Below are 22,302 nucleotides of genomic sequence, written 5' to 3' on the forward strand. Positions count from 1 at the left end.
CACACACACACACACACACACACACACACACACACACACACACACACCCCTCTATCTATACAATATATAACCAATCAGTTCTTTAGCCTGATCTCCCACTACTCCCCTACAAACTCAACCAAACTGCACTCATCACCATTTCCTGAACATGCCCTGACTTCAGGAGGTTTGTCCTCTTCCCTCTCCCCAATTCTATTTGCTGAAATTCAACACATTCATCAAGGTTCAAATGCCAGCTCCTCCATGATGCCTTCTCTGATCCCTTCCAAACAGATATGATCTCCCTATATATAAATTTCCATAGGACTCTGATTTAGATCCTTTTAAAGTACAGACCATATTTGCCTTGTATTGAGGGGCATCGAGGTGGCACAGTGGATAGAGAGCACTGGGCTTAGAATCAGAAGACTCATCTTCATGAGTTCCAATTTGACCTCGGACACTAAATAAGCTGTGTGACCCTGGGCAAGTCACTTAGCCTGTATATCTCAGTTTCCTCATCTGTCAAATAAGCTGTAGAAGGAAATGGAACACCACACCAGTATATTTGTCAAGAAACCCCCAAATGGGGTCACAAGGAGTCAGACACAACTGAAAACAACTGAACTACAAAACATTTATTGATATTCTTGTCCTATCTCCCTACCAAACCATAAGCTTTTTGAAGACAAAGACTACCTTATTCGTTTTTATATTTCCAGAATGATCAAGCACAGCATGGCAGCTGCTCAAAGAATATTTATTAAATTGAACTAAAATGAATTGGACTGTGTTCCAAAAAACCTCATTTGTGAGTCTGATTGTTCAGCTGGAAAGTATCTCCATCTCCAAAGTCATCAAGGTAAACTTGGGCTTGAACAGGAAACATTTCTATATCATTTCTAATGGGTGGTCTGCCAGCCTCTGCTTGAATACCTCCAGTGATGGGAAGATCACCACCTCCCAAAGCATCCCATTTATTTTGGGACTTAGCAAATTTTTCCTTATATGGAGCCAAAATCTGTCTCTATACAACTTGCACTCATTAAAATGAGTGCTGGGTTTGGAGTCATCGATGCAGGGCTTGAATGCTGGCTCTGCTATACGATCTTGGGCAAATCACTTGAATCTCTGTACATCGGTAAAGTTTCTCATCTATAAAATGAGGGAATTGAATTAGGTGACTTCCAAGGTCCCTTCCACCTCTAAATCCTATGACCTAGTGTTGCTTTTTAAGGCTAAGCAGAACAAATCCCTTCAAGTACCTGAAGTCGACTGTCATGTCATCCCCATATGACCTCTCTGTCAGACTAAACATCTTATAGTATAAACTCTAGAAGAAAAGAACCTAACCATCATTCCTACTTCTACCCCCTCCATGGAAAAACCCATTCTCAATTACAATTGGGAATAATCTAGGTACAAATTCTCTTTCTCTTCCTACATCCGTAATTTCCAACCCAAAAGATTTTTCAAAAATCCACCAGTGTTGGTGGAGAGGGCTGTGAGTGAGGAGAGCCCTCAAGTCTTTAGCAGCTGGAGGAACAGAAGAAGTTGGGGGAGTCAAGAAACGACTCTTGAGAGATCTTACTCTGAGGGGTGTTGAGGGGGCAGGAATATTGCTGGAGAGGCAGGGTCAAGGTTCCCATAGAGATTACTCTTGGGACACAGTAGGGATGGAGGTCTTCCAGAGAAGAAAGGATGGGAGCTTTGAGGGAAGGAAGCCCTCAGCAAAGGTGCAGCTTTGGCTCTAAAGGCAGGAGTGGTTGAGCTCTGTTAGTTGGTGACTTGGAGGTTTTATATGTATGTGATTAGTAGGGGAAAGGGAGGGAAAGGCCACAGAAAGACCATGCATGTGTCTGGGTGGTTGGTAAATGAAGCATAAGTAGGGAACAACCTGTACTCCCTTAAAAATACCTTTGGCAGGGATGTGGACTGGAAAGAACCCTGGACTTGGGAGTCAGGTTCTAAGAGCAAGAGACTCGAAGCCAAGAGGCTCTAACCTGACTGATTATAGGAATGTAAGCAAATCACTTAAGTTTCTGTTATGGGAATGTGAATTTAGGATCTTCCCTGCCCCTAGGCCCTTTGATAGGCTTAAGTGCACCTGGAGACTGTGGCCAGAGACTTGGATTTTGGGAATTCTTTGTGACTAGGCAGTGGGTCAAGAGGGCTGTGACATTCTCTGAGCCAGGAGAAGGCTATATAAACCCTGATGTGAGGCTTTGTTTTGGGGCTCACTTTGAGAAGAGTTGTTTGATTTGACCAGAGGAGATTCTGGGCAGCTGTTGAGCCCCCTGGCTTTGAAAACCCAGATGTCGGTGCTTCCTTCTCTGGTAACTGTGACTAGGTATGGATGTTATGGTCAGACAGTTGGAAGCCTGTCTGCTGATCTGTTTCTCTGTCTGTCTGTAACCTCTGTATTTTCTGAAGTTCGGGGTGCTGACCTTTCCCCCCTGAACTAAGTAAATGACTAATGTTTGATTAAAGCAAGATTGTTAACCCATTTTGAGCTGCTTTCCTTTAGAAAAGCAGATCTAACGAGCTGTGTTGGCAGCCACCCTGGGGATGCTGGGGTGCTTGCTGCCACAATTTCTGAGCTTCAGTTTCCTTAGCTATAAAACAGGGATGAGGGAGTAACAGAATTTATAGCTGGGGAAGAGACTACAGAGAACAGGATCTGTAATATCTTTCACCACAGAATTGTGAGAAAAAGATACTTTGGAAACTTGGATGAACTGGAGAAATGGGTTATTGTACTAATGATACTATGACTGTTTGGCACTAAGGAAAAGAGATGTCCTGCTGTTCCCTGACCAATCTGCTCATTAAATTAAAATTTATCAAGTGCCAACTATGTAAAAGACTCTGGGTCGTCGTCGTCCTCCTCCTCCCCCTCCTCCTCCTCCTCCTCCTCCTCCTCCTCCTTCTCCTTCTTCTACTTCTTGTCATCCTTATTTAGTACCAGCTTGAAACTCACCTAGAAATCCTGAGAACTTTTCATGACTGATCACATCTGATCCTATACCTCTGATAATACAAATAATATAGTTCATGCTTCCTTGGCTGAAGATCATACCTCATACTTTACTGAGAAAAAGGAGACCTTTTGCCATGAGGGCTCTCCATTTCCCTTCTCTTCCTCTCAAACTCCCCTGACAACATTCCCCATTCACTATTCCTTTATTCCAGCCTCTGATGAAGAAAGGGGTCCTTCTCCTGGCCCGAAGCCAACCCCTCTTACTCTTTTTGTTCTGTACAGTGTTCAGGTCTCAAAGGTAAGGTCCATTCATTTGTCTCCTCCTGGCACTCACTGCAATGCTCTACAGGCAGCCATTCCATAAGTGTCTCCCTGTAGGCAAATAATGACCTCAAACCATGTACAGTAAAGATAGGTTTTCCATATCCCAACCCATGGCATATATGAGAACATCTGTTTAAAAAAAATGCTCAAGGACCTGGTATTGCTACTTAACATCTGAGCAGATCACTCACCCAAGTCTGGGCCTCAGTTTCCTCATTTGTAAAAAGAGGGGTTGGACTAGATGACCTGTAAAGTCATTTCTAGCTCTAAATCCACAGTACAATAATTGGTCTTTATTGTGAGTTAAAGATGTCAACTTTTAAAGTTCAGGCTTGGGTTTTTTTTTTGGGGGGGGGGGGATGGGGCATATCATAAGGCCTATCAAGAGAAAATCCAGTTATATAACATTGTGGATACAAAAATAACTTGTCTATGATTATAGTGGAAAACTGAACTAGGGAAACTTCAGCAATATAATCAAAGAAATAAGAAGTGCTACAATGCCTGAGGTTACCAGGCAGTACACTGCATCTTCTCCAAGACTGAGGTGCCAAGTCCAATGTGAAGGAAGGCAAAGGATGGGCCTCATGGACCATCTCACCATGGAGACATGTAGTTTGTACTAAGTGACAGTCTGTGACCAAGAATTAATTTTAAATTCATTCACTTTAAATTCATTTAATTTTAAAGCTTCAGTGGAATCAGTATAAAATGGGAAGGGAAGGAAAATGAGAAAGGCTTATTGACAATAAACAACAAAGATCTCTAGACCAGGGATCCGAAGTAGATTTCTTGGAGAACTCCAGCCTCATTAAACACTGTGATTAGCGATGAAAGCAAAGACTGATGAACAGGAATCCAAAGATTATGCTAAATTTAGAAGTGTTTCAATAGCCACCATAGCATAATTGGCCTCAAGATAGTGCCAGTTGGAACTAACATAGAATGAGATTAAGGATTAGGCTAAAGACTAAATTTGTGATTTCCTTCATGTAAGTCTCAGAAGAGGAAAACACCTTCTACCAAGGGCAGGTCAGCACTTTCCTTGTAATTTATAGTCTCAGAGCACTGAGTGACTAGGTTCACACAGCCAGGATGTATTACAGGCAGAACTCGAACTCAGGCCTTCTGGGTTCCAAGGCCAGTTCTCTATCCATTATGCCAAGCCATCTCTCATTAGGTTAGATTGAAAAAAAAAATCTTGGTGTCAGGGTGAAATGTGCTGAAGTTTTAATAAGAGGCAAAACCTGGAGAGAGATATAAGACTTTGACCAAACTAATATTTATAGCAAATACCATTAATCTCTGAGTAAGTGATGTAACATTACCAGTTGGCATCATCCAGGTTTGGGAAAACAAACAAAAAAGTAGCATTTAGGCTTATATTGAAGAAATAAACAAAACCAGAGATACCTTAGTAAAAGATCTAGAAAAATCCTGTTATGCATTGTGTATGTACTAGATTAAAAATAAAACAAATACACATTTATTCGTCTACCCAGTCTTAGTCTATCTACATTCCTGCATATAATCAGAAGTATTCTTCAGTAATTCTCAAAATAGGGGAACTTCAGCACATCAGGACAGAATGGCTAACAGGCTGTTTAAAATCAAAGGGTTCAGGGTTGTATCATGAACACAAGAGGCTGATGAAAAGGAGTGTTAGTTCTTTTTTCCTTTTTGGAAGGCAATTGGGGTTAAGTGACTTGTCCAAGGTCACACAGCTAGTTTTATGTACATTTAGTCTGAGGCCAGATTTGAACTCAGGTCCTCCTGACTCCAAGGCTGGTGCTCTATTCACTGTGCCACCCAGACACCCCAGAGTGTTAGTTCTTTACAAAAGAAAGTTGCCAGCTAACATAGCAGGTCTTGGCTCTTGGATGAGGAGTTTGGGCATGGCAGGAGCCATAACCCCTGGCTTGGTGGTAGGCAGGTCATGGTACTATAGTTTAACTCAGAAAACAGATTTTCCTCTTGAATGCTCTGAGACAGCTTGAACTCTATTCTAGTTTCCCCAGAATAAAGTTTCCCAAATTAATCAAATATACTTTTTTTCTTTTCAAATAAAAATGTTCCTCCTCTGGGGGAGAAGAAAAATCCCAGAAATATCCCAGCATATGAGAAGTTTGATTCTATTTCCAGACAGCATTTCCTAACATAAAGAGAAAAACATATTGCCCCAGAATGTCTATATTTCACTGAGCCTCTGTCCATGACCTGCAGACTGTGACACATTAATCTTCTCTTTTCTATGTGCCTAAGACTGGTGTGATTTCACACACCTTTTAACCTTAATCTTCTACTTCCTAGGATAAAAATAATCCCAATAAAGATCTGTGATTCTGTGAGTTCGATGATTCCTTTTCTAAATCTCCAGTTTCATTTTGGTGCACACCCAGAATTTTCTTTCCTTGCTAAGTCATGGACCACATGCAGTTTTAAGACACAAAGCTTTAAGCACCGTTCCTAAGCTAACCTCCCTTTAATATGCCAATGAGTGCTAGGAGGGTATTTCAAGGTTTAGAACAGGGACTCTTAACTTTTTTTTTGGTGGGTTGTGGAGCCCCTTGGCAGTCTGGTATAGACTGGAACCTTTTGTAGAAGGTTTGTTGACTACATTTAGAATTAAAGAAAATGCTAAATTTCAGTCTGATGTTAGTGAAAATAAAGATGTAATTTTTTTTTCCCACTTCAGAGTTCACAGATCATGTTCCCCAGGTTAAGAATCTTGGCTATTTACCAAGGCAAGGGGTTGATAGCCCAATCTACCCTCATCTGCACATTGCTTTGGACAATGCTCGTAGGATGTAGCCGTGCCAGAAACCCAAAAAGAACACCACCCTAACACAAAGCATTCCTCTTGCAAAGGTTTATGAGGACTATGCAGTTCTAAGATATATTTAGGAAGGCAATACCTACAGAGATCAGATCACATGGCCATTCTCTGCCTGACACTAAGACCTGCCAGGACTGTTTTCAAAAGGGAAGCGAAGTAAGATATAAGTCTAATAAGACTTTGATAAAAGATTAGAGGTGTTTGACTAAAATGGGAACTACACACACACACACACACACACACACACGTATATTTATGACAGAGCAGTTAGTTCTGCTCTTTCCTTGGTAAGACAGGAATAATACTGTTTACCTTGTGGTAAACATAGCAGGGCCCACTGTTTGTCTGATCTCTGCAAAGAGTTCTGACATCCTCAGATCAAAGGGGTGGGCACAGCCCACACAGCTCAGGGAGTGATGTGCCACTGCCATGAGGTACATAGGTAGCACCATTATTCACCCTGCCCAGAGAAGTAGTCAGGTGTGTGCCCCAGAGAAGCAAAGGAGTCTAAGCAATGAAGAGAAGCCTGAGTTCTCAGATCTTTCTTCTCAGACATACAGGCCCTAGCAGGGTGACTCAGCAGGAGAACCAGAAAGTACATGGACACAAATATCTCTAGTGAGCATGAGGTCAGTGTCACAGCAAAGAGAGCCCACGCAGGCACATCCTAAGCAACCAAGGAGGAGCGCCCTGAATAGCCCATCACACAAAGAGCAGAGACTTACGTTTTTCTGTTGCCTGTACTGTGTGAAAGAGCGTCAGTGGCCTCTCGCTGCAGGAGGGTGGCTTCGAGTCATTGCTTTTCTTCCAAGACAAGCTCTGCTGGGTGTTTGCAAGGAGTGCATCAGGCACAGTGTTAAATATCTGTAAAAGGAAGTGGTCATAATGCCGTGAAATGGGTGAGACAAAAATGCATACCTAAACCTATGTGATTTACAACTCAGGGACTCTGGGAATTAGACAGAAGGGACTTCTGAAGGCTATCAGGTCACAATTCTGTTTTGTGTGCAATCATCTTTTTTTTTTTTAAATTATGCTATGGAAATGCTTGTATTATTACACAAGTTAAAAATAAAATAAATAGGGGTGGCTAGGTGGCACAGTAAATAGAGCACCAGCCCTGGAGTCGGGAGGACCCGAGTTCAAATCTGGCCTCAGACTACAAAAACTAGCCATGTGACCTTGGGCAAGTTACTTATTTAACCCCAATTGCCCTTCAAAAAAAAGGGCACAAAAATAAAAATAAAATAAATAAAAATTTAAACCCTTAAAAAAAAAGACTATCAGGTTAGATTTTTCCCTGCTTCCAAATGAAGAGATCTTGAACACCTTTAGGGAATGGACTTATATATCCTATCTCCACAATTCCCAACATAATTTAATCATTTTTTTAAAATTAAAAAAATTTTAAAAGTAGAAATGGAAAACAACTATGCTTTATAAGTCTGCACAAACTTGAAGGGAATGACTGTTATTCCCACAAGCATCTCTTTTCCATCTACTGCTTGATCAATCACTAAGCATTATTAAGCAACTATTATGTTGTTGTCTATGGAGTTCATTTGACAGACACTGCCAGACACTGTGCCAGGCCTTGGGGAGAGAAGTATGAAGAATGAAATAATCCTACTCCCAAAGAGACATATATAAGTATGTACAGACATTTATAAGTATATATAGAATACACATAAACTTCCTCTCCAATTATTCCAAACACTTCTCAAAATACTGAGCACAAAATGAGACATTCTAAAAGGAAAAAGAGTCTGACAAACCCTGTATCTCTCCAAAGCATCATGTCTCACAATGTGTCCACATTAAATGCCCTGAAAACCTTTCTAGGTACAGAGAAGTGTGGAATAGTGTAAAGCAGAGGCCACAACCATACTGCCCATACAACACTCCCAAGCGTGATCTGAGCCAAACTAAAATGTAATTGGGAAATATTTAACAAAACAAATAAAATAAAAATACAAAAGAACATGGAAAACTTAATGTAAGGTTTTCTAAATCAATATGTCGTCTGCAGGGAGTCTTATGTGTAGTTTAGTACCTGCCACCCCCTTTTCTACTGGAATTTGACATCCCTGATAAAAAGAGAACAAGCCGAGAAGTCCTGGATCTGCTTTAGAATCCAAGATCTGGCTTGTGCGAGGTGAGCAACCCCAGGCAACCTGCTTTAACTCTGTGGATCTCGGTTTTCAGACACATAAAATGGCAGCTAGGTGGTTCAGTGGACAGAGGGCCTGGCCTGGAGCTAGGAAGACCTGAGTCCAAATCAGACCTCAGATACTTACCCACTGGCTGTGTAACCCTGTGCTAGTGACTTATCATTTGTTTGCTTTAATTCACTGGAGAAGGAAGTGGCAAACCACCCCAGTATCTTTGCCAAGGAAACCCCCATACACATTATGGTCTGGGGGGGGGGTGTCATAAAAACTGAATAACAACAACAAAATAGGGATACTAATACTAATAACAATGCTTTCCTCACTGGCTTGTTCTGAGGGGCTCATGCTATAATCCTACAGAAATGTAGACTTTTTGTTGTCGTTCAATTGTTCCAGTCATACCTGACCCTCCACGATCCCATTTCTTGGTAAAGATACTAGAATGAGGGGCAGCTAGGCAAATAGAGTGAATAGAGCACTGGCCCTAAAGTCAGCAGGACCTGAGTTTAAATCCAGTCTCAGACATCTGACACATTTACTAGCTGTGTGACCTTGGGCATGTCACTTAACCCCAATTGCCTTGCCTCCTCCCCTCCAAAAAAAAAAGATACTAGAGTGCTTTGCCATTTCTTTCTCTAGCTCATCTGACAGATGAGGAAATTGAGGCAAACAGGATTAAGTGACTTGCCCAGGATCACACAGCTAGGAAATGTCTGAGGCAGGATTTGAACTCAGGTCTTCCTGACTCTAGGCCCAGTGCTCTATCTACCATGCCACCTAGCTGTCCTACAAGTTATTACTATGATTATCTTGAAAAGACGGTTTCTTTTCCCCCTTCATTTTTTCTTAGCAGTAACAACAATGAGAGATGTTAGCAAAGTGGGTAGTGAAACCACCTCTAAGTTAGGAAGATACACACACACACACACACACACACACACGTGTGTGTGTGTGTGTGTGATACTGAGCAAATTGCATAACTTTTCAGGGGTCTTCAACAACTCCCAAAGATGGTAAATTGTGGGACAGGTGCAGATGTATGTTGGTAGAGAGGGTTAACTAATTGGGGAGTTCTCAAAACCAATGGAATCCCTGCCCCCCCCCACCTCCTCATAACTCCAGACAAAAGGGACAGAAAAAGGCACACTTGTTGACAGGGCAATCCAAGAGCACTGATCTTTTCTCACTAGTGGATGTGATCCCCTTCTATGGCAAACTGCACCATGTTTTCTAATATTTCATAGTATTTGCTCATTAGACAGCACATATACATCCAACACCAACCAGAAACATCCAAAAGCTGACAGAGAAAAATTCTTTTTCAGAGTTACAAAAATTTCCCTCAGAACAGCTGTTCCATATAGGCTGGCAGGTTCTCAAATCCCATTAGTACCAGCCAGATTGTGAAATCATCCTGACTCCCAAACACAGCTGCCTGAAAATGGAATTAGCATATTTTTCCTAAAAGGACTGGAATTTTTCAACAAAATGAACCAAACTAACATCAGTAGATTCTTACCTCTAAAAATCCCCAACTAACATCCCTTCCCCCCAAAAAAGTACAAACCAAACAAAATAAAATAACAAACACACAAAATCTCCAACCCTACTTTCAGGAGACAGAACTTTTTGAAAATTGTTTCCCAATGTGGCAGACAACTCAGGCTTCTAGGTAAGTTATTAGAAAGGGGGGGGTGATTAGTGGTCAATAGGTATTTCAGAAGAAATATATTGACCCATTCCCCCTCCAATGCTTTGTTATTAACATGTGCATGCACCTGTACACTCTCATTTTCTACCTCTCAACCTGGGCACAGCAGTAATCAAATCAATAGTACCTCTGCTTCTGGAAGGGGCATGTCAGTTGATTGTCCAATGGCTCCACTCACCACACTCATAACTTCCCACACTAACCCTTCACTGGCCAATACTCACTAATATGTTATGTATTCCCCAATTTAATTATAAGCTCCTTGAGGGCAAAGATGATCTATATTTGTCTCCCATTACTTAGCATAGCACCCAGAACAATACTTTTTCAATCCCTTCATTTTCATTCCTTCTACCCTCTTTATTCCTATTCTCCTAAGACGTTGGAATCATTCACCCCATTTCCTAGGGTTGCTCTAACCTGCCCAGATATCTACTCTCTTTTTAGAAATCCTTAATGATGTTGCCAAAGCTGAAACAGTAAACAACTTTAGTATATAGTCCCTGAAAGCTTATAAACTTTCATAAGGGCAAACTCATTTAATTCAGTGATACATGTAGGGCAGGTATGTAAAATAAAATATTTTTTATTTTGTAGATGATACAACCTGTAAGGTCACAGAGCTAATAGGTATCAACACACCTGGTTCCTAATCCAGGACTCTCCCTGTATCGCACTTTCTTCCTAAGCAATTGCTGACTTTTGATATCCAAGAGACATAATAAATGAGTATCTCTATCAGCATCCTCTCTGTCCATGGACTCCGACACAAAAGCCTCAATAACTAGTTATCAGCAAGAAAGATTTTACATTCCGTGTTACATATGGCAAAAGGCAAGTTCTTGCTTTCTACAATGATAGAACTGGTTACAAAATTTCTGTTTCTTAATCTTGTGAGAAGCATGGCATTCCTTCATCTTTGTCTTTGCAAATTAAAAAACAACAAAACAATGTACAAAGAAATGAAATGATTTCTGCAGTGACACAGCCTATTAGTGACAGGTCTGGGGCTCATCCCTTGGTTATCTATCCTTACCTCGAGTCATAATGTCTCTTTCTGGAGTTAAGAAGAATGAGATTAAGGGGAAATTAAGAAAAATCCCTGCGGCAGCTAGGTGATACAGTGAATAGAGCATGGGCCCTGAGTCAGGAGAACCTCAGCTCAAATCCAGCTTCAGACACTTGACACTTACTAGGTGTGTGACCTTGGGCAAGTCACTTAACCCTAATTGCCTTGCCTTCCCCCCCTCCAAAAAAAAAAGAAAAAGGAAAGTCCCTTTTTAGGGAGTTAACCATGCTGACTTTAGAAATATGCATGAAGGAAAAAAAATGTCCCAGAGGCATTTTCATGACACAATAGAACCCAAATCCAGACAATGAGTTCCCTGGTTTTCCTATGGCTGACATATTCTGACAGCTTCAGCATGATTTCCTGAGAAGAGTATTGGACTGCCAAAAGCATGTCACTCATTTACTGAAAAACCTTCAGAAGGTCCCCATTGACTATTGGATAAAATTTAAACTCCATTCAAGGCACTCCACAGTCTAACATGAACCCCCCTTTCTAACCTGATGTTATATTTTTTCCCTTTTTAATTCTAGTCCAATTGGACAATTTCTCTTCCCCTATTCTTATCCTGCCCTCTATTTCTGTGCTTTTGATCTCCCTATACATGGAACAGATGTCAATGCCTCCTAATAAGCTTTTGCTGAATTGAACTGAATAGGAATCTAGTGATGCAGGTTCTAGACCAGGTTCTGCCATTTGGGTCAAGTCCGTTGATGGCGCTGTTTCCATTTATTTATCCACAACATGTTCTACCTACTTTAAAGGGTTATTCTAAGTCTCAAATGAAGCAGTGTATTTGAAACCAGTGTGAAGAAGCATAAAATGCTATACAGGTTGTCCCAAAAGTCTTACTGCAGCTTTCTACTTCAATAGCTATTGAAGAATAACAACTGCACTAAGACTTTTGGGACACCCTGTATATAGGGAATCACTAAGTACCATAATCATTACAGTGTGGGTTTTTTTTTTGGGGGGGGGAGGAGAAGAATAGATCCAATTTAAAAATTTACTAAGACATTACAGCACACACTCTTTCACAAACCCACTCATGGCCTATACTCCCAGCAATGTATCCTTAATTCTTACAGTATGGTACCAACACTCATTATTATATTTGACCAGGTTTTTGTTCTTTCTCAATATTTACTTTGTTTACCTCGTAGTCATGTCTGTTCGTCTTTTGGTGGCACTTTCTTTACAAGTCTCCCCATGATTCTCGCTTATGTTGCAGTACTATTAATAGTAGTATGTTCCTATACCTTAATTTGCGAGCTGGGAACATACTCTGTTTCTAGCTTTTGGCTATCACCCACCAAGTTAACACTTTTATACCTAGGGGGTCTTTCTCAGTTGTCAGTGACCTCCATGGAAGAATGGTTCTGGTGGCAGTCAGAGGATATGAACAATCTGTCACCATTTTCAATTATTGGCAAGAACAGATGAATCAGTTTACAGCTCTAACAGCAGTGAATTAGCATGCTAGTCTTTAACATGTTGCTTTAAGAAATACACATACAAAACCCACACAAGAAGGTCCTTTAGTTTTGAAAATGAGCAAGAAACTAGCAAGTAAGAAACAAAAGCTATTGCTTGAAAGTTTGAGAAATTAACAATACCTCTAAATTTTATTCAGTAATTTGAAAAGATAGTTTCTTAAAAAAAAAAAGTCCATTCCTTTTTTCCTATATGGTATGTCCATTAAGTTAATAAATTAGTATTAAAAGGTCTGATCTGTGATGTGGGAAGAGAGAACGAAGCCAGAGAACTGATTTTTTTTTTGGGGGGGGGGCCTTTTGGAGGGCAATTGAGGTTAAGTAACTTGCCCAAGGTTACACGGCTATTTTTTTTGTTTTAAGTGTCTGAGGCCCGAACTGAACTCAGGTCCTCCCGACTCTGGGGCTGCCACTTTACTCACTGTGCCATCTAGCCACCCCTAGAGAATTGATTCTTAAATGGTTTTCTGAGTTATTTCATCACTGTTTGGCTAAAGGAAAAACAGATTCAATTCAACAATTAAGGACCTGGACTGACTATATGCATAAAACACTGGTACTAAAAAAAATAGAAAACAGTCTCTCCCTTCATTGAACTTACATTTATACAGCTAAATAAATAAAATTTGAGAAGGGAGAGAAACCAGTAGGCAAAAGGATGCCAGTCCAAGGTGGAAGCTAAGTATTGTAAGAGGTAGCAGTAGAAATGGAACAGATATTCTATACATGTAGGGAGAGCCTGGACACAGAGCCATGAGATGGAATTCCAGGTTCAGGAAACCTGTCACATCAGAGGAGCCAAGTGAAATTTCTCTACATCCTGTTAGGAGCACAGAAGCATGACTTCAACTGACAGTTACACATTTTGATGACACTGCCACTTGATATAAAAGTATTACACTTATGGAGCTTAAGCAATCTATGAATTCCAGATGCTTTATAAGTGAATACACAAACTAGAAAGACATGCAATTCCATTTACTAAGGGCTATACTGATATTATTAAAATTTCAAGATCTCTTCTATTCCATGCAAGAATAACTTGACCAATGGTCCAAGGAAGGAGGGGGGTATGTCTAAAACCATTTGGAACTCTTGAGGGAGATCTGACAGGGATTGTAGGGAGAAAAGAGTTTAAAATGCAAAAGTAACTCCTGTTATGTACTCTGGGCTGCAGTTATTTCTTATATTTCTTCTAGGAAATCCAAGTCTAAGTTTCCAACATTTGAATAAGCAAGACACAGTATGTTAAATATAACGCATTAAGCTTCCTGTTCTTTAATATGAAATTTCCAGAAACTCACTAGTTACAGTTTCCTCACCTTTGAATTCACTTGCTGTCAGAGATTACCTTTGCCTGGTAATAACTCCATTCTCAGACACCAAAGTCGCAAAGACAGCATTCACCAATGTCTTCCTTCCATAAATCCTAAGTGCTCTCCCAAGAGATATGAATCAGTAATGTTTGCCAATGCACACATTCACTCTGGCAAGAAGTGTCCCATTCCACCAGAAATCCTTGCCAGTCCTTTTCCTATTCCGGCACATTCCCACAATTAATTTCCTCATCCTCAAAAATGCTGTGTGGGTTAGCATGTTACAAAAACAACAACAAAACCATTCTTCACTAATTGGTGTCTGTGAATGTATCTCAGAGTGTTTCGAAAATAAACTTGAGAGTAAACAATAAATATAAATGAGGAAATCCAAAAGTGTTGCCACTTTTAAAATCCAGGGCCATATACAGCATCTTACATATGGTATGAATTCAGATTGTAAGATCTATGAGGACAGTGACTGTGTCCTACCTTCCTACTTTCCCAAACATCTAGAATAGTGTCTGGATACAGTAACCACTTTGTTGAATGAATGAATGAATGTTTGCCGATGATGGTGTCTTTAACCTAGGACCATGACATTATAGTATTTCAAAACTCCAACACACCTACAATTTCATGGGTATCTCCCTTGAGACTGCATGTCTTCAACTCAATGGAGTTGCTGTGGCCCCAAATTTAGCATCCTGCTACCAACTTGATGATGGATCTTTCCAAATTTAGTTGCCCTAGTCCCTAGATGACAGACCTTTCAGTCTATCATTCAGCCATTTCAGCTTAGTAGGTTTGCCAAACCTTGTACTCCACTGGTATTAGGAACTCAAGGGTCATCTCTACAGCATAATGAGCCATCAGAAGAGGACTTGGGTGGAGATATATCTTTGTGAAAGGTCTGTGATTTCTTTATTACAGGTATCTCCCAGAGTGGGAGCTTCTTCTACTAGTACATATCGCTACTCATTAATGAACTTGATAACTACTAGGGAAGTTATCTGAGGTACAGAGGTCTGGTGACTCACCCAAGGTCATAAAGCTATTTGAACCTAGGTCTCCCTGACTACAAACTCAGCACTCTAACCACTTTGCCACAAGGCCTCTGGCTGTGGCATTTAAAACCAAACCATTTCCCAACATGACTGGCTTGAATTGGTTTCCTGGGGTGGCCCAAGGGCTGGGGGGGGTGGGGGAAGTATAACGCTGGAGGACACTCAATGATAATCTTTTTTGTTGATATTTCACAGTTTTAGTTTAAATACAATTGATCAATTTGTGTGTTAGAATCAGATGTTGAAAGCTTCCAAGTTTAGAAAAACTTCACTAATTTGGGCTAACTGGGATGAAAGCCAGTTTAAAAGTGAAAAGCATGAATTATCAAGTAGTTTGAAAGTCAATTTTATTACTTCCTATTACATATAATAACTAAGAGGTCCTGCTATAAATTTTTTAATAATAAGAATCATATCTAATTAGAGTATGTGTATTTTTATGTACTAGAGAAAGAAATGGCAAACCACTCTAGTATCTTTGTCAAGAAAGCCCCAAATGGGGGCGGCCAGGTAGCACAGAGAGTAACAGCACCGGCTCCAGTGTCAGGATGACCTGGGGATCAAATCCGGGCTCAGATACTTAGCACCACACCCAGAAATAACTGGCCATGTAACCTTGAGCAAGTTACTTAACCCAGATTGCTTTAAAAAATAAATAAATAAATAAAAATAAAAAAAGAAAGCCCCAAATGGGGTCATGAAGAGTCGGACATGACTGAAAAATGACTTGACAACAAATTGTGTGTGTGTGTGTGTGTAGGTAGGTAGATAGTTCTCCAGTACTTTCGGTTGTTTAGTCATTTTGCACTTTTATCTGACTCTTTGTGACCCCATTTGGGGTGTTCTGGGCAAAAATTTTGGAGTGTTTTGCCATTTCCTTCTCCAGCTCATTTTATACATGAGGAAACAGGGTTAAGTGACTTACCCAGGGTCACACAGCTAGTAGTATCTGAGGCCAGATTTGAACTCTGGAAGATGAGTCCTCCTGACTTGAGGCCCAACACTCTTATCTACTGTGCCAAGAAATAGCTTGTTTTCTTAGTTTAAGTTAAACAATTCCCCTGCAATTTTATTTCTTTGACTGGTTTGCTCATCAATTTTTTTTCATGGATATTCCAAGTTACTTATAAAAGCCAAATTAAGCAAATATGAATTAATGGGATGTTACTAGACTGTAAAAAAATGTCCTTATCTCAAACTCAGAACAAGTATCACCTACATAGATCATTAACTTTTGTATGAGGGATAATATTATAATCAAGAATGGGAAGGAACACATTGTGACATATTTCAAAAAAGGAATTTTGAAAGAGGGGAAGAATAGAGGGTATCATCAAAGCAAAGAAAAACACTGTGTGAACAAAGGATAACTGATGAACTGATAACCTGTGTGCTTCTTTGGTATATAGCTAAGTTACAATTAATGAGTCTGAATGATGCAAAATTTAAGGTTAATCATAAAATGAAACCATTTTTAGATAGCATTTAATGCAATCTAAAAATTTAATTAATGTGACCCACACTAGCTCTTTGAGGGTAGACAGTGCTGAAAGTAGGAGCGATATGCTGTGGCATGCCATATTAGTAACAAATGTGTATTTTTTTTATAACGAGTATTTAATAAAATGAACAGAATACTCCAGATGAAAACACCAGAATCAAAATTTGGTAAATGATATGAACATCATAGTAACGCTAAAACAGGAAGAGATGCTGGGATGCCTGACTCTACAGGAGGGAAGGTCATAAAACACGGGTAAAATAAAAGAATAAGGCAATGCTGCATCCTTTTTTTGTATTGCAAATAACTCTAAGGAACAGAAGTGTCATGATGACAGAAAAGAAGCACTTTTTACCTGTATGGATTGAAGACTACAAAGAAACCATTCAAAGAAAAACTTTGAGTCATTTAAAGCCACTGCTGATGTTTACATGAGGATTTTTTTGATCCTCCCAGCTTCCTCCTCCTAATTGACCTTACATTTCTTTTAAATATATAAATGTTTCTACATATAATATAAATATGACATATAATATGTGCTTATTATATGCTTGATATAGTCAATCCTCAACATTTGCGTGTTTAACTTTGATGACTTCAAGCATTTAAGTGGTTTTATTAGTAATTTCACTTTCACTTTTGCATTGGTAACTGTGCATGTTCATGGTTAGATACAGTAGAGAAAAATATGAGAAGCCTGAGTAGTGGTTTTTAGATTGATGACATTTTGCTAAGGAGGTCCAAGGACTATGGAGACATAATCTATTTGGCCTAAATCCTGATCACACATTCTCATAATACCATGTTGAGACAAAACAGATATTGTACTTCTTTGGAAACAATTGATCCAGGTCAGATAGGCTTTAAAAAAAAAACCCACCACAATATATATCTGACCCTCTCCCCACCCTGTTCCAATCCAGTCAAACCTCTGCCAGGAAGGACAGCTGTTCTCATAACCTTTGTCCTATACAGAGAGGTTTTATAAAGACAAAGCTGGCAGTTCAGGATCCTGTGGATGTTGGCCTGCTGACAATGGCATCAATAGTTTTAGCTCTGAAAGTTTATTTAAGATTTCTTAGGTAGAATTAACTATTATATTTGGTGTCTGGGGGTCTTTGCAGAAGGTTCTGGCAGCGCTTATGGTAAGTGTAACTATTATGGGGAGAGTCGAGTCTTTGTACCTCTGAAGACAACAGGAAAACTGATTAAAGAACTCCACAATGATCCTAAGGGTCATTGTGAACTTGGCAAATGGGACAGACTAATGATGTATCCAATGGTCCATCTGGAAGTAGATGATACAGAGACACAGGTTTAGAATAAGTCCACAAAAGTCACTGAACAGGTGAGAGGCTACGTTACATTTTCTCTGAAGAAGAAGAAAAAATTTCCAATGGCTGGGCATCCCCGCCTACTCAGACAAAAAAAAAAAAAAAGAAAAATCACTCCTGGCTTAGATTAAACTCTAACAAGGAAATGGGCTGAGGGAAAAAAACAGTCACAGAAACAACTGGAGGGAATAGTCCATATAACATTCAAACCATGAAAACTCCAAAACAGGAACCAGTTCAGTTTCCCAGAGCAGCCAGTCACTAGGGGATGATGACATCATCACCCAAAACTTTTTTTTTGGGGGGGGAGGCAAAGAGAAAGAGAGATGGCCACTGAGAACATTTCAAAGTAGTATGGGTTATGGAAATATAATGACTAAAGAACTGCCAGTTGCCAAAATCCACTGAAGCCAATTGTGATTTTTAATAGATATACATTCAGCACGTGAAAAGAACTTGTCTATTTCAATCAGTATAAAGGGGCAATGAGTGTTATCCTAATAACAAATGAGGACCAGCAGAAACAGTTCAGCTGAATGAACGCATCCCTAGAAGATGCAATAACATTAAAGGGGAGGCTTAAGATTCTTTCCAAAATTACAACTTCATAAATCGCTAAAATGAAGTCTATTTCTCAGTTATGACCCCATCTGCAATGCTGACACTGCTGACCATCCCCTTTCCTCCAGGATACTCTCTCTTCCTCGATTTTTCATGACATTTGTAATAACAGTATACATTTACATGGTGTTTACTATGTGCTAGGCCCTATGCTAAGTGCTTTACAATTGTTATTTGATTGATATATCACAACAACCCTGGGAGGCAGGTGTTATTATTATCTTCATTTTCTAGATGAAGAAATTGAGCCTGAGAAAGGTTAAGTGACTTGCCCAGGGTCACACACAGTTAGCAAGTATCTGAGGCTGGATTTAAATTCAGGTCTTCCTGACTCTAGATCCAGGACTCTATCTACTGTGTCACCTCCTGGGTCCTCCTTCTACCTATCTCACTGCTACTCATTTTCATAGTTTTTACATACCTTGCTCCCTAAGTGTTCATATACCCTACAGCTGTCCAGAGGGCCTTTTCTCTTTCTGTACTCTCCATCAGTGATCTCATTACAACTAGGAGTTCAATCATCCCCATAGAGATGAGCCTAAAACTCACATTTCCAGCCCTCATTTCTTTCCTGAGCTACTTTTCCTATATCACTAGCTTCCTGCTGGATGGGGCTACCTGGAAATTCCAAAGGTATCTTAAATTCAATATATTCAAAATACAAAACTTCACATTCTTCTTACAATGACTTCTTTTCATTCCCCTTTTCTTTTTCCTAATTAATGAGTATTTATTTTCTCTGCCTCCAAATGTAGGGAGGGAAGAAACTTGTAACAAATACACATAATTAGGGAAAACAAATTCCCACATTAGCCATGTTCAAAAATGTATGTTTCATTCTTCATGAATTTCATTCTTTACCATTAAAATTTTTTTTTAAAAAGGTAACTGGGGTTAAATGACTTGACCATGATTAAGTTAAGTGTATGAGGCTGGATTTGATCTGAGGTCTTACTGACTCCAGGGCTAGTGCTTCATCCACTGGACCACCTAGCTGCTCCTTTCATTCTTCATCTTGAATGCTCATGGTTTTATCAGAAAGTGGGTTGCATGCATCATCATTCCTAAGGAATCCCTGACTGCCTTCTTAGCCTCTCTCAACCTGTTAAGGGTACTACCATGCTTCAGGTCATCTACTCTGGAAATGCTCCTTGACTGTTTCTCCACCCTCACCCTCCACATCCCATCAGTTAGCAAGCCTTATTTTACTTCCATAATATTCACACCCATTCCCTTCTCTCTACTCAACAGTAGAGAGAAGCCACCACTCTCAATACTCTCACTTGGACTATTTCCAATAAATCTCTCTTCCTCCCCTCTCTCTCCTATTCAACAGATCTCCTGCAGAGCTGCCAACCTAATATTCCTAAAGCAAAGGTCTGACACATTTGCTTTGATAGCTCCCCATTGCCTCGAGGATACATTTCCAACTCAGCTGGCATCTATAATCTGACTCTAACCCTCTTTCTAGAGTGAATTCATGCTGCTCCCTCTCTTGCATTCTCTATGTTCTAAGCAACCTGGCTGTTTCCAGTACACAACCCTCTCTCTTCCTCCTTCATGCCTTTGCACAGAGACTTATTCCAGCATTCCTGGAATGTTCACCCTCTTTAAATTCTCTTTTTAGATTCCCTATGTCTTTATAATATTCAGCTTGAGCTAAGTAACCACTTACATGAGGCCCTTTTTGCCTCATTTTCCTTTGGTCCCTGCCTCAAAATTACCTTATATTTGCAAATATTTTGTATTTCATGTGCTATAAAAATTGCTCCTTCCCCTCCACATCCCTACACCCCCACCCCCTCAAATGTAAACTCCCTGCAGATAAGGACTTTTTATTTTTGCCTCTGTCTTGCCAGTGCCTAGTTTGGGTTGTGAGACATAGCAGTTGTTTAACAAATGCTTGTTGACTTCAATTCAACCGACATTTATTAACCATCTTATCTTTCTCACCTGGAGAAATCTAATGAAGTTGAGACAAATTAGGAGTGCTGTTCTTTTGGTAGCCTCAGAGGTTTACAGCTCAGGGATTAACACTCCCAATTCTTTCAAAGCAAGACCAGCTACTGACAGATAGGGAGATTAATTATCAACACTTACTTTGTGAAAAATCAATAGCCACTAATGAAAAAGTAATCCTGAAAAAAAGCACATGGTTTCTCTTTCTCTCCTTTCCCTTCTTCCCTGTACACTCTTCTCTCTCTCTCTCAATTCCTTCCTCTTTCCCCTTCTTTTTTTCTCTCTTTTCTTTCCCTCATTTTCTCTTTCCCTCCCCCGCCTCTACTCTCTTTCACACCCACCCTACCCCCAACACCCCACACATCCTGTATCAGGCAAAGAAACCATTTTGAGGCCAAAAGACAAGCCACAAATTGTTACCGAACATCTGGGTTCTACCCAACTATTACGTGCTTAAACTTAAAAGTGAGGCATAAAAACTACTCTCCTGGACTGCAGCTTGACTCGTCCACAACCCTGAGAAAACAAGTGATGAGCTCCTCTCTTTTTCTGACATAACTGTTCAATGAAACCTGACAAGCTGGTCCTAAAAAAAGCTTCCTTGTTTCTTGAAATCATCGCGTCTTTGGTCATGGGGTAAGAGCTGAAATCAAGGCAACATTTGGGGTTGGAGTTCTTTGAATTTTTAAAAAAGAAGTCCTGATGGCAAAACAAAACATACATTTGTTTTTCTAAGAAAATCTCAAAATTTAAGCTTATTGAGGGTAGAAATTGTTCTTGCATCACCAGCCCCTGTTATAATCCCTGGTAAAAGCTGTTGCTGCTGAGTTGCATCCCAAAAAGATCAAAGAAAAGGGAAAAGAACCTATTTGTATAAAAATATTTATGTTATTGTTCAATTGTGACTGACTCTTCATGACTTTATTTGGGGATTTCCCTGTCAGAGATACTGGAGTGGTTTGATATTTCCTTCTCCATCTCATTTTACAGCTGAGGAAACGGAGGCAAACAGGGTGAAGTGACTTGCCCAGGGTCACACCGCTAGTACATATCTGAGGCTGGATTTGAACTCAGGTCTTCCTGACTCCAGGACTAGTGCTCTAGCTACTATGCTATTTACAGCAGTTGCTTAACAAATGCTAGCTGGAGTAAACTGAACCAAATGCCTTGACGGTTGGTTTACATGTGGTCCTTGGGAGACAAGTGATGAAACTATCACATTCTGATGCAGGTGAAAGCTCTTTCAAATACTGCCAAGTTACAACCCACCTAGGTCTGCCGGTCCACCAAGTCCAACCATTTGACAGATGAAGAAACTGAGGCACAGGTTAATCAACTTTTCAGGGTCACATACCCAGTAAGTAGCTGAGGTAGGATTTTAATATACGTATTCCTGACTCCAAGTCTATGCCATGCTGCCTACGTAGATCCAAGGTCCCATGCTGGACCTTGTTCTATTCTTTGGACTTTCTTGCAGGTACCAAAGAAGCATTCTGGCTATTCCTTGGTCTTGATATGTGACTTGTCCACCTCCTTTTCAAGTTATTCATCTTTTTCCTTTATGCCATTTCCACTTTAAAGTTCCTATTTGAGGGCGGCTAGGTGGCACAGTGAACAGAGCATCTGCCCTGGAGTCAGGAGGACATGAGCTTAAATCTGGCCTCAGCCAAATGACACTTAACTAGCTGTGTGACCTTGGGCAAGTCACTTAAACCCAACTGCCTTGCTTTTCCCCCCCTCCAAAAAAAAAATTTTTTTTTTAATGTATTGGTTAAACTGCCGATGATGGACAAATGAGGTAAAACCCAGTGTATATATGTATAAGAACATGAATAAAGATGTCATGTTTTGTCATAAAACACACAATATATACATTTGCAACATATGATATGATTTATTTAGTTCTAAGAAATTCAGTGAGAAAACTATCCCTGTAGCATT

General features: G+C 40.0%; 1 protein-coding gene across 1 annotated transcript in view; it reads right to left on the bottom strand.

Moving 5' to 3' along the window:
* The window catches only part of ARHGAP26 (Rho GTPase activating protein 26), a 517,847-nt gene that overhangs the window by 102,827 nt on the left and 392,718 nt on the right, over window positions 1-22,302 (bottom strand). The window contains exon 17 of the mRNA XM_069102296.1: window positions 6,845-6,983. Within this exon, the coding sequence (XP_068958397.1) occupies window positions 6,845-6,983 (139 nt within the window). The remainder of the gene's footprint in view (window positions 1-6,844; window positions 6,984-22,302) is intronic.

This window comes from Petaurus breviceps, unplaced genomic scaffold (assembly GCF_028583685.1).
Source record: "Petaurus breviceps papuanus isolate PSGF00001 unplaced genomic scaffold, PetGlider_PUasm1.0 551, whole genome shotgun sequence".
NCBI lineage: Eukaryota > Metazoa > Chordata > Mammalia > Diprotodontia > Petauridae > Petaurus > Petaurus breviceps.